This window comes from Drosophila melanogaster, chromosome 2R, assembly GCF_000001215.4.
Source record: "Drosophila melanogaster chromosome 2R".
Classification (NCBI taxonomy): domain Eukaryota; kingdom Metazoa; phylum Arthropoda; class Insecta; order Diptera; family Drosophilidae; genus Drosophila; species Drosophila melanogaster.
Genome location: NT_033778.4, coordinates 11518096 through 11533169, shown reverse-complemented (window position 1 = coordinate 11533169; position 15074 = coordinate 11518096). Strand labels below are relative to the sequence as shown.

At 45.0% G+C, this 15074-nt stretch overlaps 1 protein-coding gene across 2 annotated transcripts; it reads left to right on the top strand.

Annotated features, from left to right (window-relative positions):
* Positions 1–4959: 4959 nt before the first annotated feature.
* en (engrailed) lies at positions 4960–9164 on the top strand. 2 transcript variants are annotated; one of them, NM_165841.2, is made up of 3 exons: positions 4960–6811; positions 7945–8042; positions 8323–9164. In NM_165841.2, exons 1-3 carry the CDS (start codon positions 5500–5502, stop codon positions 8569–8571), a joined length of 1659 nt encoding a protein of 552 aa, NP_725059.1. In that variant the 5' UTR covers positions 4960–5499; the 3' UTR covers positions 8572–9164. The 2 variants fall into 2 exon arrangements, with proteins under 2 accessions (NP_725059.1, NP_523700.2); NM_078976.4 differs by having other exon boundaries at positions 5287–6811.
* The last annotated feature ends 5910 nt before the right edge of the window (positions 9165–15074 follow it).

Below are 15074 nucleotides of genomic sequence, written 5' to 3'. Positions count from 1 at the left end.
TGGGGCTCCTCCATTCTCAGGAAATTTGTTTATTTATGGCCGATGGTGGCTTTGTTATTAAAATGTTATTGGATTTCTCTCGCTTTCCAGCTGGGAGAGCCCAAGATTGGGCCAAGATCATTAGGCCGTACATGGTATGGTGTGGGGGGGTGTTGTGATAAATGATTTCCATTCTAGCCATTCCGACAGTTTCCCTGCCTGCCATTTGCTGGGTTTTATGTTCCCTGTTCTTCTGTGGCCTATAAATTGGCTTTATTTTTCATTTCGGGCATTTTCAGGTGTCGGCCACGATAAAATGGCCGCCTTGGAGTGTTCTCGATCCTTTGAACTAGCGCCGAATATCGGGGAGTGGTGGAAAATGGAAAATAATTTTCCCAGTCAAGGACAAGCCACCCAGAAGGTTTTGCTGCTGGTCGTGTGACTTCAGTGGCCTTGATTAAATCGAAAAAACAAGAAGACTAAAGGAAAACATCATTAGAAGGCAGGCGAAAGCACCTCAATTAGTTGAGCAGCAAGGACGAGTCAAGGTCGCCGGTGGGAACTCATTTGCAGTTGCTGCCGTTCGCAGCTTCCGTAGCCTTCGTCCTGTTTTTCAATATTTCGAATACATTGGGCCTTGTCCTGCCAACCGCACAATTATTTGCAGCCGGAAAGGAGACCGCCTGTTGCGTTAGCGTGGCTAATCGCCCGGCACTTGTCCTTGTCCTTGGCCAACATCTGTGAGCCTCCGTCTGAGCCTGTCTAATATCCTTAGAGCACATCCTAGCCGACTTTCATGCTTTGCGGTTTAATCGAGTTAACAGATTTGCGAGGAGTTGTGTATTGGGACTGTTTGCAAACACCAGTTCGCTTAGGTTTTTATTGGATTAACCGCACACAAAACACACAAAAGTGTCTTAAGTCGCTCCAGTCTCTTATCCTTTGGCTTATGCAATTTTGTTTAGGCAGATTTCCTGGAAAATGCCTGTGGCAAATCGCCAATTAAGTGGGCGTCGTACAAGAGATTTAGGACACCAACAAAGGCCGAGATTGTGATCGTAAAAGAGTTCAGCAACTTTCACCTGTCTTTAGCGAAATTTTCACTAAAAACAAAGCAAAGCGAAACTTAAAGCCAACAAAATTAATTGCCATTTAGGCATTAAAATAAGATATTAAACACTTAGGAGCAATTAGCGGCCAAGACAGAAGAGCAAACATCAATAGCGAATGGCAGAAAGCGGCTAACAAGCCTGGCTAAGACTGACAAATTAGCTGAGAAAACAATTTGCGGCGAGTGGCAAATTAAACAAATTACAGCTTTGCCGGCAACTTGCAGCGGAAATTAGCCAGCAAAAGCGAGTGGGTTAATTGATCGCAAACGAGTTAAAAGGCTCATGCAAATCTGGCCAGATGAAGTCATAAAATTCCTACGACGTTCGTCGAAATTTTTGGCTCGATTTTGAGATCTTCAAATGCCATTCGAGTTAATAAAATTAATAAAAATCGCCAAACAACGGCCAGCCAAATAGCAATAAATATGAAACTCGTTCTTTTGTTTCGGCCAATCCATCCGATCTATTAGCTGGCTATTTTCCCTGGGCAAATAAAGTAGTCAAATTTATAATCAACAAGTTCATTAACATTTAACCCTAAACGAAAAACGACGAAACAACAACAGTCACGATAAAAACAACCAAAGGCGACAACTCAACGGATGAGCAGCAACCCAAAAAAAAATGTATTTTTAACAAATTAAAAATTGTTTTAAAGCCTGAGGCATTGTGCGTATTAAGCGAAGGGGCGGACGGGGAATGGTCCATGTTTGGGCCAACAGGAGGTGGAAATGATGGGAGTCGGTCCAAAGTGAAGCGAAGGCAACCAGCTCACTGACAAACGATTTACGAACAGAGTTAAATTTTAATTAAAGCGAGCCCAGAAAGCTCGGATTGCTCCTCAATATAACGAATCACGAAATACTCTAATCACAAACACTATTGTGTACTTTAATATATAACTTCCTTAATTTTTACCCAATCGGAGCTAATAAATCACAGACAAAAGTATGAACAATATTTTACCCAAAAATCTCTATCTAGATAACTATTGTGTATCCCAAAATAAATCATGCTGACTATATCGAATATCACACGGAAACCTTTTATCTTCCTAAGTGGCGCGCTTTCCCCATTAATTCCAGTGTTACTTTCGGCATATCACTGCAGCAGATCGCCAGTTCCAATTACGAGTGGTAACTCTATATCCGAATAGTTCCCAGAAGCAGTGCACCTCTCCGGAATGGTAGGGTATGCAAATGACGGACGGACGGACAGCTCATTTGTCCCGCAGCGAGGGGAAGTGGGGCAAAGAACCGGGATTCGTGTGTACGTACGAGTATATTATGACTCGCATGTGTGGCCATTAATAACTCCCGATCGCCACTCGCCGGCACTCAGCACAGCGGACGGATTTACGCATTCGGCTGCGTAAAATATGAATTTTAAATTACCCAGTCACAGATTCAGTTTCCCGCTTCAGTTCCCATTTCCAGTTTCGGTTGTTGAGCCGAAGAGAAAATACGCTTTTGATGAGGAGGGGCAATCTTGAGTTGGGGCCCAACAGGGCGTGCATTTAATTTTACCAGTTTTCGATCCAGTTTTAATTTCAATCACAGTGCGACAATTGAGTTGTATCCTGTGATTACGTCCCTTATGCAATTGGCATTGTTATTGCCCAGCAATTTTGAGGTAATTGGATAATTTAAATTCATAACCAAAATCTTAAATAGTTTATATTGTCTTTTTGAGGTTGTAGTTTTTAATATATTTCCTAACCATTCACGTTTTAATATTCTATGTGTTACTATTCATTTTTGACTCTAACAACGTTATCTTATATTCTCATCATTTGAATTCCGTTGATATGATCGCACATATAAATCTACCGACATTAAAATGAAAATTTTCATGCAGCGTAATGTGTTTCTTTGGTATGTTTTGGCACCCTGACAAGTTCGTTGTTTGAGTCTTTTGTTTGGCCGGCAGCTACGAAGCTGAGAAAAAGCCATTAGAGATCGAAAAGTAACCGAAACAGAAATAGAAACAGAAACAGTAGCCGAAGTGGTGGAAAGCCAAAGCTCATTAGCAGTTACCATTTTATCCAAACAGACGCATCATTATCATTAAGGGCAAACGGGAAAGCAGCAAAAGCAGCCACAGCAACAATAGCAACCACAGCAGCAGCATCAGAAACAAGTTGAAAACTTTAATTAACGCATTTTTACGCAACTGTCGGCAGCAGTTTAACCCTTTTCGTGGCCAAATGCTGAGCAAACACGACAACGGTAATAATTGAAAATCATGGCAATCAAAGCGGAAAGTGTGTAGGGGAATGGAACGGTGTGGAAGGGTGGAAGTTGAGCGGAAAATCAACAGCTGCCGACGGCAACAGCGGAATGTGTAAGAGGAAGATGGTCAAAGGGGGTGTGCGAGAGAGAGGCAGCAGCCATTGTTGTCATGCGTGAGAGAGCAGGGCAGAGTGAGCGAGAAGCGCACAGTGCGAGAGCGAGTGAGACAACTATCTATTCGAAGTTCGAAATTCAAAAGGGGAAATAGATTTGGCTCCGTTCCAGTTTCCAGTTTTTCCAACTTCGACTTTTAATGGCTGACCGCAGACTGGAAGGTGCGTTCGAACCGGTTAAGATCGAATCGAAACGGTTAAGACCACTCAACGGAATTTCAATTTATGCATCTGAGCTGTTCAAATATATTTATTAATTTATATTCGATTCAAGTCCATTTGATACTTATAAAAATGCGCATAAAAATTGAATAAATTTCGGCCCATTGATTGTGGAACAGGTTAACCACGAAATTTGCTCTAAATATGGATTATGGCTTATTGTTTGGGCGTTAGTTTGTTGGCGCGAATTGCTTATGTCACAATTGGCAACAGGAAATGTGGGAGTGTGAGTGGTGGCGAGATTACTCTCTAATTAAATCCTTTGCCCCATAAATCAGTAGCCCACATGGCAACGATCGCTTTTATTATGCAAAAATTAACACAACAAAATCTGCTAGCTATAAGGCAATTCATTAGCGATTTCGTTATTTGATTTCGGTTTTATTCACATCGAACAGATTCGTTGATTTATGAGCTATATATCAGTGGTTATATGTTCGGAATCCCACATCTATACACTATTTGCAGCACATGTTTCACATTTGTAGATCGTCGGTTGATTAGAGCCCCACAAAAAAGCGTTATTGTTAATGTCCAATGCCAAATGGCGTTCGTTTTTAACACCTTCTAAGGTTTATTTTGACAGTTAGCGATGGTTTTTCATTCGCTCGTCTGGCAAATCGATATTCGATGGGCAAATAAATAAATTAAATGTCAATTAAATATCAATCAATTTCGTCAGCTGTTTTTCAAGGCACATTTAACTGGTTAATTGAAGGCCTCAAAAATAAATTGTCATCGTGTATTTAGCGTATTTTTGTGAAAAATCGCAAATGATACTGGTGGTGGGAGTGGGGGTGATAAAAAGTTTCCCTTCATTTAAATTAAAACAATTAGCTTTGCGGTTTTTTTCCTCTCTTTCGATTCCCCCTCTACACATGGCCTAAAGGTGGTGTCGATAAAGTTGTAGGCTGTAGAAAACGCAGATTGAAACGTCGCGGCCGAAAACAAAATCAACAAAAACTAAATGCTTATGAAAAGTGTCTGTGGAAAGAGATGGCATGTGGCTCTCCCCCTCATGGAAAGGCAGCCATTTTCCTGGCCTACTCGCAGAGGGAGTGAACAGTGCCGCTATATGACCCCCACTCGGTAACGCCCCGTGAGAGAGGGAGAGCTTGCGCCTGCGCAGTTCGCTGGGGACACAGTTGTCAACCGGCTGACAGCTCCAGCATGCGCATAATAAAGTCATATTGCTGCCTAACAAGCCCCCCTCGCCAAATTGGCAAGAGAGAGTGAGAGCGAGAGGGAGCGAGCGAGAGAGCGCTCTGGCCAGCTAATAGGAGTGAGTGAGCCGGCGAAACCGGTTCGCATGGGGCAGGTGACAAGGCTAAGAGAGAGCGAAAATCGATCAGTGTAAGGCCGAAAAGACACATCTTCTACTCTCATCTCTTCATGTCACTGTCACCAACTGCTGTCACTCACTCACTCGCTCGCTCGCACACACTTCGCCAGCTACTTGTGGGATCTCGCCCTCTCGCTCCCGCACTCGGACCTCTCTTTCCACCGTGACAGTTCAATCGGCTCTCGCGTTAACTCTCCCCGACGTCGGCGCTGCGATTCCGAAGTAGTCAACTAATTCAGTCGTTGCGCTCGATGTGAACAGACGTGCGTGTCGGAACAACAGTTGCAAATCAAACACGAAAGCATAAGCCAAACAAAAAACACCAAACAGAGAAGAGAATCAGAAGATTCTGAGCAATCAGAAGAATCAGTGGCTCAGTGTCAAGTGACCCAGTGACAAGTGTCTTAAGCGAGTTGCGATTTAGCACCAAGTCGAAACCAATGGCCCTGGAGGATCGCTGCAGTCCACAGTCAGCGCCCAGCCCCATTACCCTACAAATGCAGCATCTTCACCACCAGCAACAGCAGCAGCAGCAACAGCAGCAGCAAATGCAGCACCTCCACCAGCTGCAGCAACTGCAGCAGTTGCACCAACAGCAACTGGCCGCCGGTGTCTTCCACCATCCGGCAATGGCCTTCGATGCCGCTGCAGCCGCCGCTGCTGCAGCTGCTGCTGCGGCCGCCCACGCTCATGCTGCTGCACTGCAGCAGCGCCTCAGTGGCAGTGGATCGCCCGCATCCTGCTCCACGCCCGCCTCGTCCACGCCGCTGACCATCAAGGAGGAGGAAAGCGACTCCGTGATCGGTGACATGAGTTTCCACAATCAGACGCACACCACCAACGAGGAGGAGGAGGCGGAGGAGGATGACGACATTGATGTGGATGTGGATGATACGTCGGCGGGCGGACGCCTGCCACCACCCGCCCACCAGCAGCAGTCGACGGCCAAGCCCTCGCTGGCCTTTTCCATCTCCAACATCCTGAGCGATCGTTTCGGAGATGTCCAGAAGCCGGGCAAGTCGATGGAGAACCAGGCCAGCATATTCCGCCCCTTCGAGGCGAGTCGTTCCCAGACTGCCACGCCCTCCGCCTTTACAAGAGTGGATCTGCTGGAGTTTAGCCGGCAACAGCAGGCTGCCGCCGCAGCCGCTACTGCGGCCATGATGCTGGAACGGGCCAACTTCCTTAACTGCTTCAATCCGGCTGCCTATCCCAGGATACACGAGGAAATCGTGCAGAGTCGGCTGCGCAGGAGTGCAGCCAATGCCGTCATCCCGCCGCCCATGAGCTCCAAGATGAGCGATGCCAATCCAGAGAAATCTGCTCTGGGATCCCTGTGCAAGGCGGTCTCGCAGATCGGACAACCTGCTGCCCCTACGATGACCCAACCTCCGCTGAGTAGCAGTGCCAGCAGCTTGGCCAGTCCGCCACCCGCCTCCAATGCCTCGACCATTAGCAGCACCTCTTCCGTGGCCACCAGCTCGAGCTCCTCCTCGTCGGGTTGCTCCTCGGCGGCCAGTTCCTTGAACTCCTCGCCCAGTAGCCGACTGGGAGCCAGTGGATCCGGAGTCAATGCCAGCAGTCCCCAGCCGCAGCCAATCCCGCCGCCATCCGCCGTTAGCCGAGATTCCGGAATGGAGTCCTCGGATGACACGCGTTCCGAGACGGGATCCACCACCACAGAGGGCGGCAAGAACGAGATGTGGCCCGCCTGGGTGTACTGCACCCGCTACAGCGATCGTCCCAGCTCAGGTTAGTATCTATGCGATTACCTAGCGTTTAAGTGGGTCAGAAAGAGGGTTCGTCGGGCACCATCTTCAGTGTTGTCAAAACAAGGAAGTCCCAAAGGTTCGTTAAAAAAAAAAAGATGTGAAAATGGTAAATGGTATATGGTTACATGGGGACCACCCTTGGGGAGCGTTATGTTGGCGGCAGCCTTTCAAGCAGCTCTGTTTTGTGTCATAAATCCGAAGGACACTGCCACAATTAGGCGACACGCGGACAATGGCAATGAGCCCGAATCTGACTCCCATTTCTATAACCATGCCCATTCCCATTCCCATTTCGTATCCGAATCCGAATCCGATTTTGGGCCTCACGCAGTGCTGCGCTGCTTTTGAAGAGCGACACTTTATGTGACAACATGTAGCGCAGAGCCAGCGCTTGTCTATCGGAACTGTTAGATCCTCAGGTCGAAGGTCACCGCTCACGCACACACGCCACGCAGAAGCCGAGACCCTAAAACGCGCTGACGATTGACAGGGGAAAAGTAGGTGCGGGGGAGATATGATGGCGGGGGAAGCCCCTTCGAAAGGAGAAGAGTTTTCCATTGACAAGCGGAGATTTTCCTTGCAGCTCTTCTTAGATCGTGTGTTAATTGACGAGTTAAGTGCTTTTTTATGGTCGGCAATGGTTTTTTAATTTGGTGTCGATGCAATCGATGGCAGCCCATAAGCGAGGCGTTGATGGCCCCACTCCGCGGCTAGGAATTAATCAAACGATCTCCACTTACTGGCGGTCAATTAAATTATAATTTACAATGTGTGGAAATCTAATAAGCACTACGGATTGCTGCGGTGCCGCGTTGCCAATTAGCCGGTGACTTGGACTTAGTCGCTAATTAGAGAGTTGGCTAGCTGGCAAATCATTTGCCTAAAATATGCCGTAGACCTTTGGGTTCGTTAACTCGCCGGAGTTCTACTCTTCTCTTGCGCTGACAGCTGACAAATTGAACACTTCCCCGCCAGCACGCGAAAGGGAGCTCCAGCTCCGGCCGAGGAATTCCGCCCAGACATATGCTAATTGAATCATTAATATTATTAATAGTATGTGGCGCATTTATGCAAATAGAACTAACGTATTTCTCGTGTTTTTGTTTATTCCAGGACCCCGCTACCGCCGCCCCAAACAGCCAAAGGACAAGACCAACGACGAGAAGCGTCCACGCACCGCGTTCTCCAGCGAGCAGTTGGCCCGCCTTAAGGTGAGATTCAGTTCTTTTTTCCATATATGGTTATATGGTTATACCAATATCCATCCATATCCATATCCAATTGCCCTACGCTTGTTGTGTCATATTTGCACCAAAATATTGACACCGCCCGCTGCTAATGCATCCTGGCAATGTGGTGTCCCGTCCGTACTTAACCAATCAGCCACGCTCGGCCGAAACCGCAAATAATTGATTTTCCCTACCTGACTATACAACATGGATATCCTTGCCATCCGAAACTCATCCAGCATTCCATTTCTTCCACTTACAGCGGGAGTTCAACGAGAATCGCTATCTGACCGAGCGGAGACGCCAGCAGCTGAGCAGCGAGTTGGGCCTGAACGAGGCGCAGATCAAGATCTGGTTCCAGAACAAGCGGGCCAAGATCAAGAAGTCGACGGGCTCCAAAAATCCGCTGGCACTGCAGCTGATGGCCCAGGGATTGTACAACCACACCACCGTGCCGCTGACCAAGGAGGAGGAGGAGCTCGAGATGCGCATGAACGGGCAGATCCCCTAAGCGCTGACCAATGGTTACCCATAAGGGGTTACTCCTTCTGACGGGGGCGTGCAATATTCGAGGGCGTACAAATGGTTTTCATGTGATATAATTGTAGCGTACATATGTTTTTGTATATATCTCTAAAAATATATATATATATACGTATAATCCTAACCTAGAGTAAGACCCATCCGTAGCGAATTCGAGCTGTAAGTTGTTGGCGTATTTATTTAACCACCCCTGGATAGCCGAAAGTATTATCGTAATCACCCGACACAAAGCCTATCGCTATCGCCGCACTTCAAAAGCTTCGACCTTCAGACGTTTATTCCTACACAAAACACTATCTATAGTTATTACTCCCTATAAATTACGCGCTTGCAACCGCTCTGTAAATTAAGTAACTTAACAGTTCCCTAGCTTAATTCCTAGTTTACACACTTAAGGATTGCTATGAAAGAGTATTTTAGTTTCTAAGCGAAATGTTAACGAGCAACTAATAGCTGGCAAATGCACCTAAGAAAATAACAACGAAATGTTTGTGCTAAAGCAAGTTCATGAAAAGAAAATTAAAAACAAAATAAAAGAATTATGGAAAAAAATTAAAATGCAATTGGTTTCCTCTGGGAATTGGAAGTCTGCTACATTAAAGGAAAATATGCCACCCATATATCGGAGGACATGCGGTCTAATCGGTGGCCTTATTTGTACTTTGTGTAGGGCGCCATTATCTTCTCTACGCTTTTTCATCTGTCACATCAAAGGCTATAGAACATTAAATCACGAACACTTGTCGTCGGGCGAGGGTGCCGCTAATTGCACAATCACATTCCGAACCAAAATCGGAGGCCGTCGACGAGTAACGGCAGCTCTTGCTCTTCGATTCCATTCCGTTTAATTAAAGCCAAATCCGCGCGTAGTATAAACAAATATCTGTGACGAGACAGAAGCCCAACAAACAGAAAGAAAAAAAAAAATGCAAAACTAAAGCGGCAGGGAGCAGTCATCAAATGATTTATTGGCACAGATCTCGCGGCGAGCGGCGTTAATTTGCTGAAAATAAATGCAAACGCGAAATGCAATGCAAAATTGTGGGAGGGGGCGGGATGAGCAGCTGACATTTACTGGCAAGCGTTGATGTGCACATACAATACACACACACACATGCACGGCTGTATGAAGCGCATATGAATTGATGCCAAACGCTAATTGCACAGCTAGCTTGAGGCTCAAATCCATTCGCATGTCTCGAGGGGTCTCGCTTTTTCAGTTATTCAGTTACTCAGCCTTTTAGCCTTTCAGCCAAGGCGGATTCAAATCGGCCGAATTATAGAGGCGCAAATCCATTTGTGCACGTAATGAACCAATTAGACAATTTGCCCATTAGCAATACACACAAACATCGCCGCAATCTGTCTCGCCATCTGTCTATCTGTATCTGTATGTCTGTCCGTCGGTCGACTGTATCTGCAAATCGAATTAAATGGAAGCGGAAATCAAGTAAACTTTTTTATTAGGCACTCTGTACGTTTGGCGGGTATATGGGGATGAAGTAACAGATCGCCTAAAGCTTTTATTTGGGAGTATTGTTTTTGGTTTCAGGAAAAGTTTGCGCACTTTATTTACCTCTAATCCCAACATTTATTACGATTTTTTGAAAATTAAAGGTTAGTCAACCAATGAAATCACTTTCTCAACATTAAACTACTAGCAGTAATCAATTTCTAAGGATTTTATAGCCAGTGTTTTATAATGTTAAAAAAATATAAAATCCCTAACCTTTATTATACACTAAACATATTGGTTGTGTAAAATCGCACTAGCGCGCTTCGTCACTACGTGTACTGCCCTTTACTAGGCAGGCTCATTAACCATTATGAGCAATTTGTAAGCAATAGCGCACCACGGTTTTTACTTTCCAAAGCTACTTGAAATATTATGAGCTTTATGATTACTATAATATTCCACAGAGGAAAGCAAATAAACTATTTAATTTATATCTATCGAATTAATTTACCCCTTGCAAGCTTTGATAAAGACCATGTGAGAGGCACACTTTCCTCGTGTAGAACCTAGTATTTTACACCGTTTAGTTTAAATCGTGCCATAAGGTTTAATTCTAATGAATCACTGCCAATAGCAGTATTGATTCATCGATCTGATTGTTTGTGCGGCACGACTCTATCAATTTAGTAACGAAGGGGTCACCTGTAATTGATTACCTGCAACTTAGCGTGTGCAATGTGTGAGTAATTTGCCGTCTAATAGTTAGGCCAACAAAACGAAGGCAAATTATATAGCTGGCGATCGATTACCAAGGGAACTATTGAGATATCATCAAAGCATGTCGGGGTTACCAAATGTCAACTAGGCTCGGATCCAAATCATGGGATGCTCCACGAAGTCATTCTTTTTACAGCGCTTTTTGTTTTCTTCGATATCAAAGCAAACACTTTCAACACTTCTAATTAGCAGAAATTGCCAAGTGACACACTAAATTTCACTTTCAGACAGCTCAGGGAATGGAATTTCAATTGCGCATACAATGTACGGGGTATTTAGTTGGGGATGCAGATGCGCATAAATGCGGAGTTTGGGGGAGCGATGCGAACGATGCGATCCATCGAGCGGACTATTAAAAAGCCACAAAAACACATATGCCATATACACGGCTCCATAAGTCAGTCGTCTGTGTGGGCGCAGCTACCCCTCTTGGCCCGATCCCCATATCCATCCCCACCGTGATTTATGCCCCTCCTGACGCTGGCTACAAATACAGAATGCACCGCCAGAAAGTTATAACATATTATTTTATTAACTAAAGATTTATTCAAAATTCGACTATTGGATTCGGATACTTGACTTTTCAAGCAACTAAAAAAAACCCTTATGGAAAAAGTAAGAGGACCCAGCTAAATACTAAATATTCTGAATTCGTTCATTTAAATTTGTTGGTACCCCATACAAGTAAAAGGCTTACCGTTCATTGTTAAGTATTTACATATACATAATTAAAATATTCATACATTGATGTATTCTAGTTTCTCACTGTGTGCAGATGCTGCTCAAGATGCCGGAGTGAAAAGTAGTGCCCCTTTTGATTTGGAGACTACGGACACGTGTCTGCACCCCCATAGCTCCACATCCCTCATCGCCAGAGCCGCCGGAATCGCTAATTGCGCTTTTTGGGTGGTGCACTTTGCAGTTTTGTCGCCTTAATTGCCACGATGCCGGCATCTAGTAAACGTCCAAACGGGCGACGGCAGATTTATTTGGCCCATCGCAGCGCCACTTGTTTCCGCTTCGCTTTATCAATTGATTTACGAGATATATGTGCATATGTACATACGCACTGACTCCCCGATGGGCAAAGCATATGATGGAAATACGAAACAGTCGCACTTAAACGTTACGATTACGAGCGCCTGATGTTCGCCATTTGCTGTCAGTGAAACTAAATCTGAAGCTGATGCTGAAGCTGGAGCTGGAGCTGTAGCTGTTGGCATTTCATAATCGCTGCTGCTGCCAGAGTTCCGTGGAAAGTGCACTCAATTATGGCCAACAGACAGGCGCTCCAAGTCGCGGGCCAGCTCTCCCGCTTCTTTTTTCTTCACTTGGATACTTTTACACTGCGGCGCTACCAATGGCATGAGGAGTAAGTATCTCATGAGTATCCCACATTATGGGCTGCCAAGTTTCAGCTTCAGCTCCAGCCTAAACAAACATTCAAATGGCTCACACACTTGGCTCGGATTTGGATTTGGATTTTCAGCAGAAGTCAACGCCAACATGGCCAGAGAGGCAGGCTGAGTCTTCAAGCCCTGGCATCATCATCTCCTTCAACTCGAGACGTCAATGCTCTGTTGACTCAACGCATTTGATCGGCCTGCGTGTACGGATCTCTGTTGTTGTGTATCTTTAGTAACTTTGTGGATGAATCTGTATCTGCACCTCCCCAACGCTCGAGCATTTCCCCTTAGCTGGCGCTTAGCACTAGCCAAATATTTGAGCCGCGCTTGTTAACCCATTGTAATTGATTGTCTTTCGTTAGGCGCATTCTGCATTACGATTTTTGGAAGCGGACTCCGTGAGCGGTTACAATTCGCTGCCTGCTAATTACCCAGCTGCTTGCGCCTTTGTTTGGCCGGCGATTTGCACCTCCTCAGCTGCTAACTGCTCTCAATGCTCAGCTAATTGAGATGGTCAACACGGGCGCCTCGATTCGACATCAATGGCTCAGAACTCCCAGCTTACCATATATGATTAGAGGCAACAGTATCCATCCGGTAGTGTATCTATGTGGCATTCAAACTTATCTGAGCGCTGATAAAAATGGAGCACGTTTTCAGTTCAAAGGTGCAGTTGTGGTTTAACGAAATACAATTCTTAAATATTCACTTGAAATTCCCTTTACATTGGTCATTTTGCAAATTTTCTTTCAAAAGCTTGGGAAAGTTTAATTCGTTAGCTCTCACTTCACTTACCCCCATCGATGGGAAAATACTTAATAAAACACCAATTCTTTAGGCAAAAAACTCTTTAGCGGCGCCTTTAGCGGTGGGTCCCCGGATGTAAGTACATAATTGCGGCCATCAAACAGTCAAATGAATTGAGCATTGCGTTTATGAGCGCTGTCAAATGGCCATAAATATATTATTATTATTATATTATGAATAAATGCATGTGAATGGGTGAGAGGCAGGACTGCCGTTTATTACCCGACAAAAAGATACACCCATGTTCGAATGTCTTTCTGGTTTTCACCTCAGCGGTGGGTCCCCAATGCAATGATGACATTATTAACATTATTTTGTGCTTATTAATGCCTAATGGCAAAAGCGTAAAACGAACATTATTTCGTGTATGTAAATGTCATTGAGGTGTCCGCTGCCAGGTGGGTCGCCACATCGCCAGGTGAGGGAGGAGAAGCCGGTTATTAATTTGAACCGCGGGTCAAGACGCCGGCGAGCCAAAGACTCCGCCTAATTGAAATGCACCAACAACCTTGCAACTGCGGGAATGACTGACTGACTGACTGACTGACTGCATGGCTAACTGGGCAAATGGCCGACTGACTAACTGGGCAGAAATGCATTAGCCAGAAGATACGAGAACGCAGAGGTGGTCAATGCCAGGGAGACAAATGATGCCCAACAAGGGGCCCCGCAAAAAAATCACACAAAAAACAACCTCTCCGATAATGACAATATTTTGGCATTTGAATATGACAAACAATAAGGCTCGAAAGACGCTACTTTCGGATCGCAGCGAGTGCTGCGGAAGTCCTTCATTTATCATGCGATGAAACCCGCGTTATGCGAAATGTTTCTCGTTTTGATCCGGCCAACATTGCACCATTACGGATCGCCGAGGTTTTCGGGCCTGCAATCATATATCAAAATCTCACGTACACATGCGTGTTAGGTTGGTGGGTGGCCCAAAAGTCGGGGTTTAATTAATCAAGCCGGCCAAACACGGAATTCGTCCCGTTGGCAAAGTCAATATTTGCCCAAAAAGAAAACACGCCAATTAAAGGGAAATTCTGTGCGCAGCAATAAAGCATTTGTTGCGTTTTTCGATTGTGGTATTTATGCAAAGAATAGGTTGGGTTAGCACAGTACATTTGTTTTATAAAATTACAATTTTTAACATTTGTTTTCCGAAAAAGAATTACATCATTTCATTTATGTACTCATTTAATCCTTAAAAAATGGGTGCTCAAAATGCTTTTGGCTATTGAAACCTATTTAATATTTCTTAATAATTACATTCTAAGAGAATTTTACTATTATTCCATTACTTTAGAGTATGCCAACGTCTCAACTACCCTTTTCAACAGCTTAAAACTTGTTGTAAAAGTTACCAAACAGCCGTACAAATTGTTTTCCATATGCAAAGTGAGCAAAAAGGCACAAAAAGCGGGGCACACACCAGGGTTAATTGGTAACGGCGGGCTTCATAAACAAATTCAGCGCTGATTCCTCCGATTAGGGGAGTAAAATCCGCGGCACTTGGAATTGAATTCGCTTGGCTCACACTGAAACAACCAACAGAAACCCACATTTCACACCCCAACCCATTCTTTTTCTTCTTTTTTTGTTTTTTTTTTTTTTTGGTGGCTGTGTAAAAATAAACATTGTTCGCACAAGTTGTAAAATTTTCAAATTAAAAACGTGATCTCAGCGCGAATTGGAAAGTAAATTATTTGATTCTGCACTTTTCAGCCAGGGCGCCACCCCAAAAAGCCAAAACGAAGCAGGGCAAAAAAGCGAGGAGAGCCAAGCGAAAGTGCTGAAAGCTCAATAAGGAAAACAAAAAACACGACAAAAAGTCGAGGAAAACGGGAAGAAAACCGGGCGAAACTGCAGCCTGAACATTGGCGCAATAAAACGAATGAAAAGCGTGGAGAAGTGGGTTGGGAGAGGGGGAGAGCGACGCGTGGGTGGTTGGGCGGAAAGCAACCCTGCCAGCGCAGCAGAAAAAAGGATGTATATGTATCCTGGCCAATGTGTTGAAAATCG

Bases quoted from the DNA above. Each gene is read 5' to 3' on its own strand.
- en (NM_165841.2), top strand. From the start codon at position 5,500: ATGGCCCTGGAGGATCGCTGCAGTCCACAGTCAGCGCCCAGCCCCATT. The intron at 6,812-7,944 runs GTTAGTATCTAT...TGTTTATTCCAG, and splicing joins CAGCGATCGTCCCAGCTCAG to GACCCCGCTACCGCCGCCCC. The intron at 8,043-8,322 runs GTGAGATTCAGT...TTCCACTTACAG, and splicing joins AGCAGTTGGCCCGCCTTAAG to CGGGAGTTCAACGAGAATCG.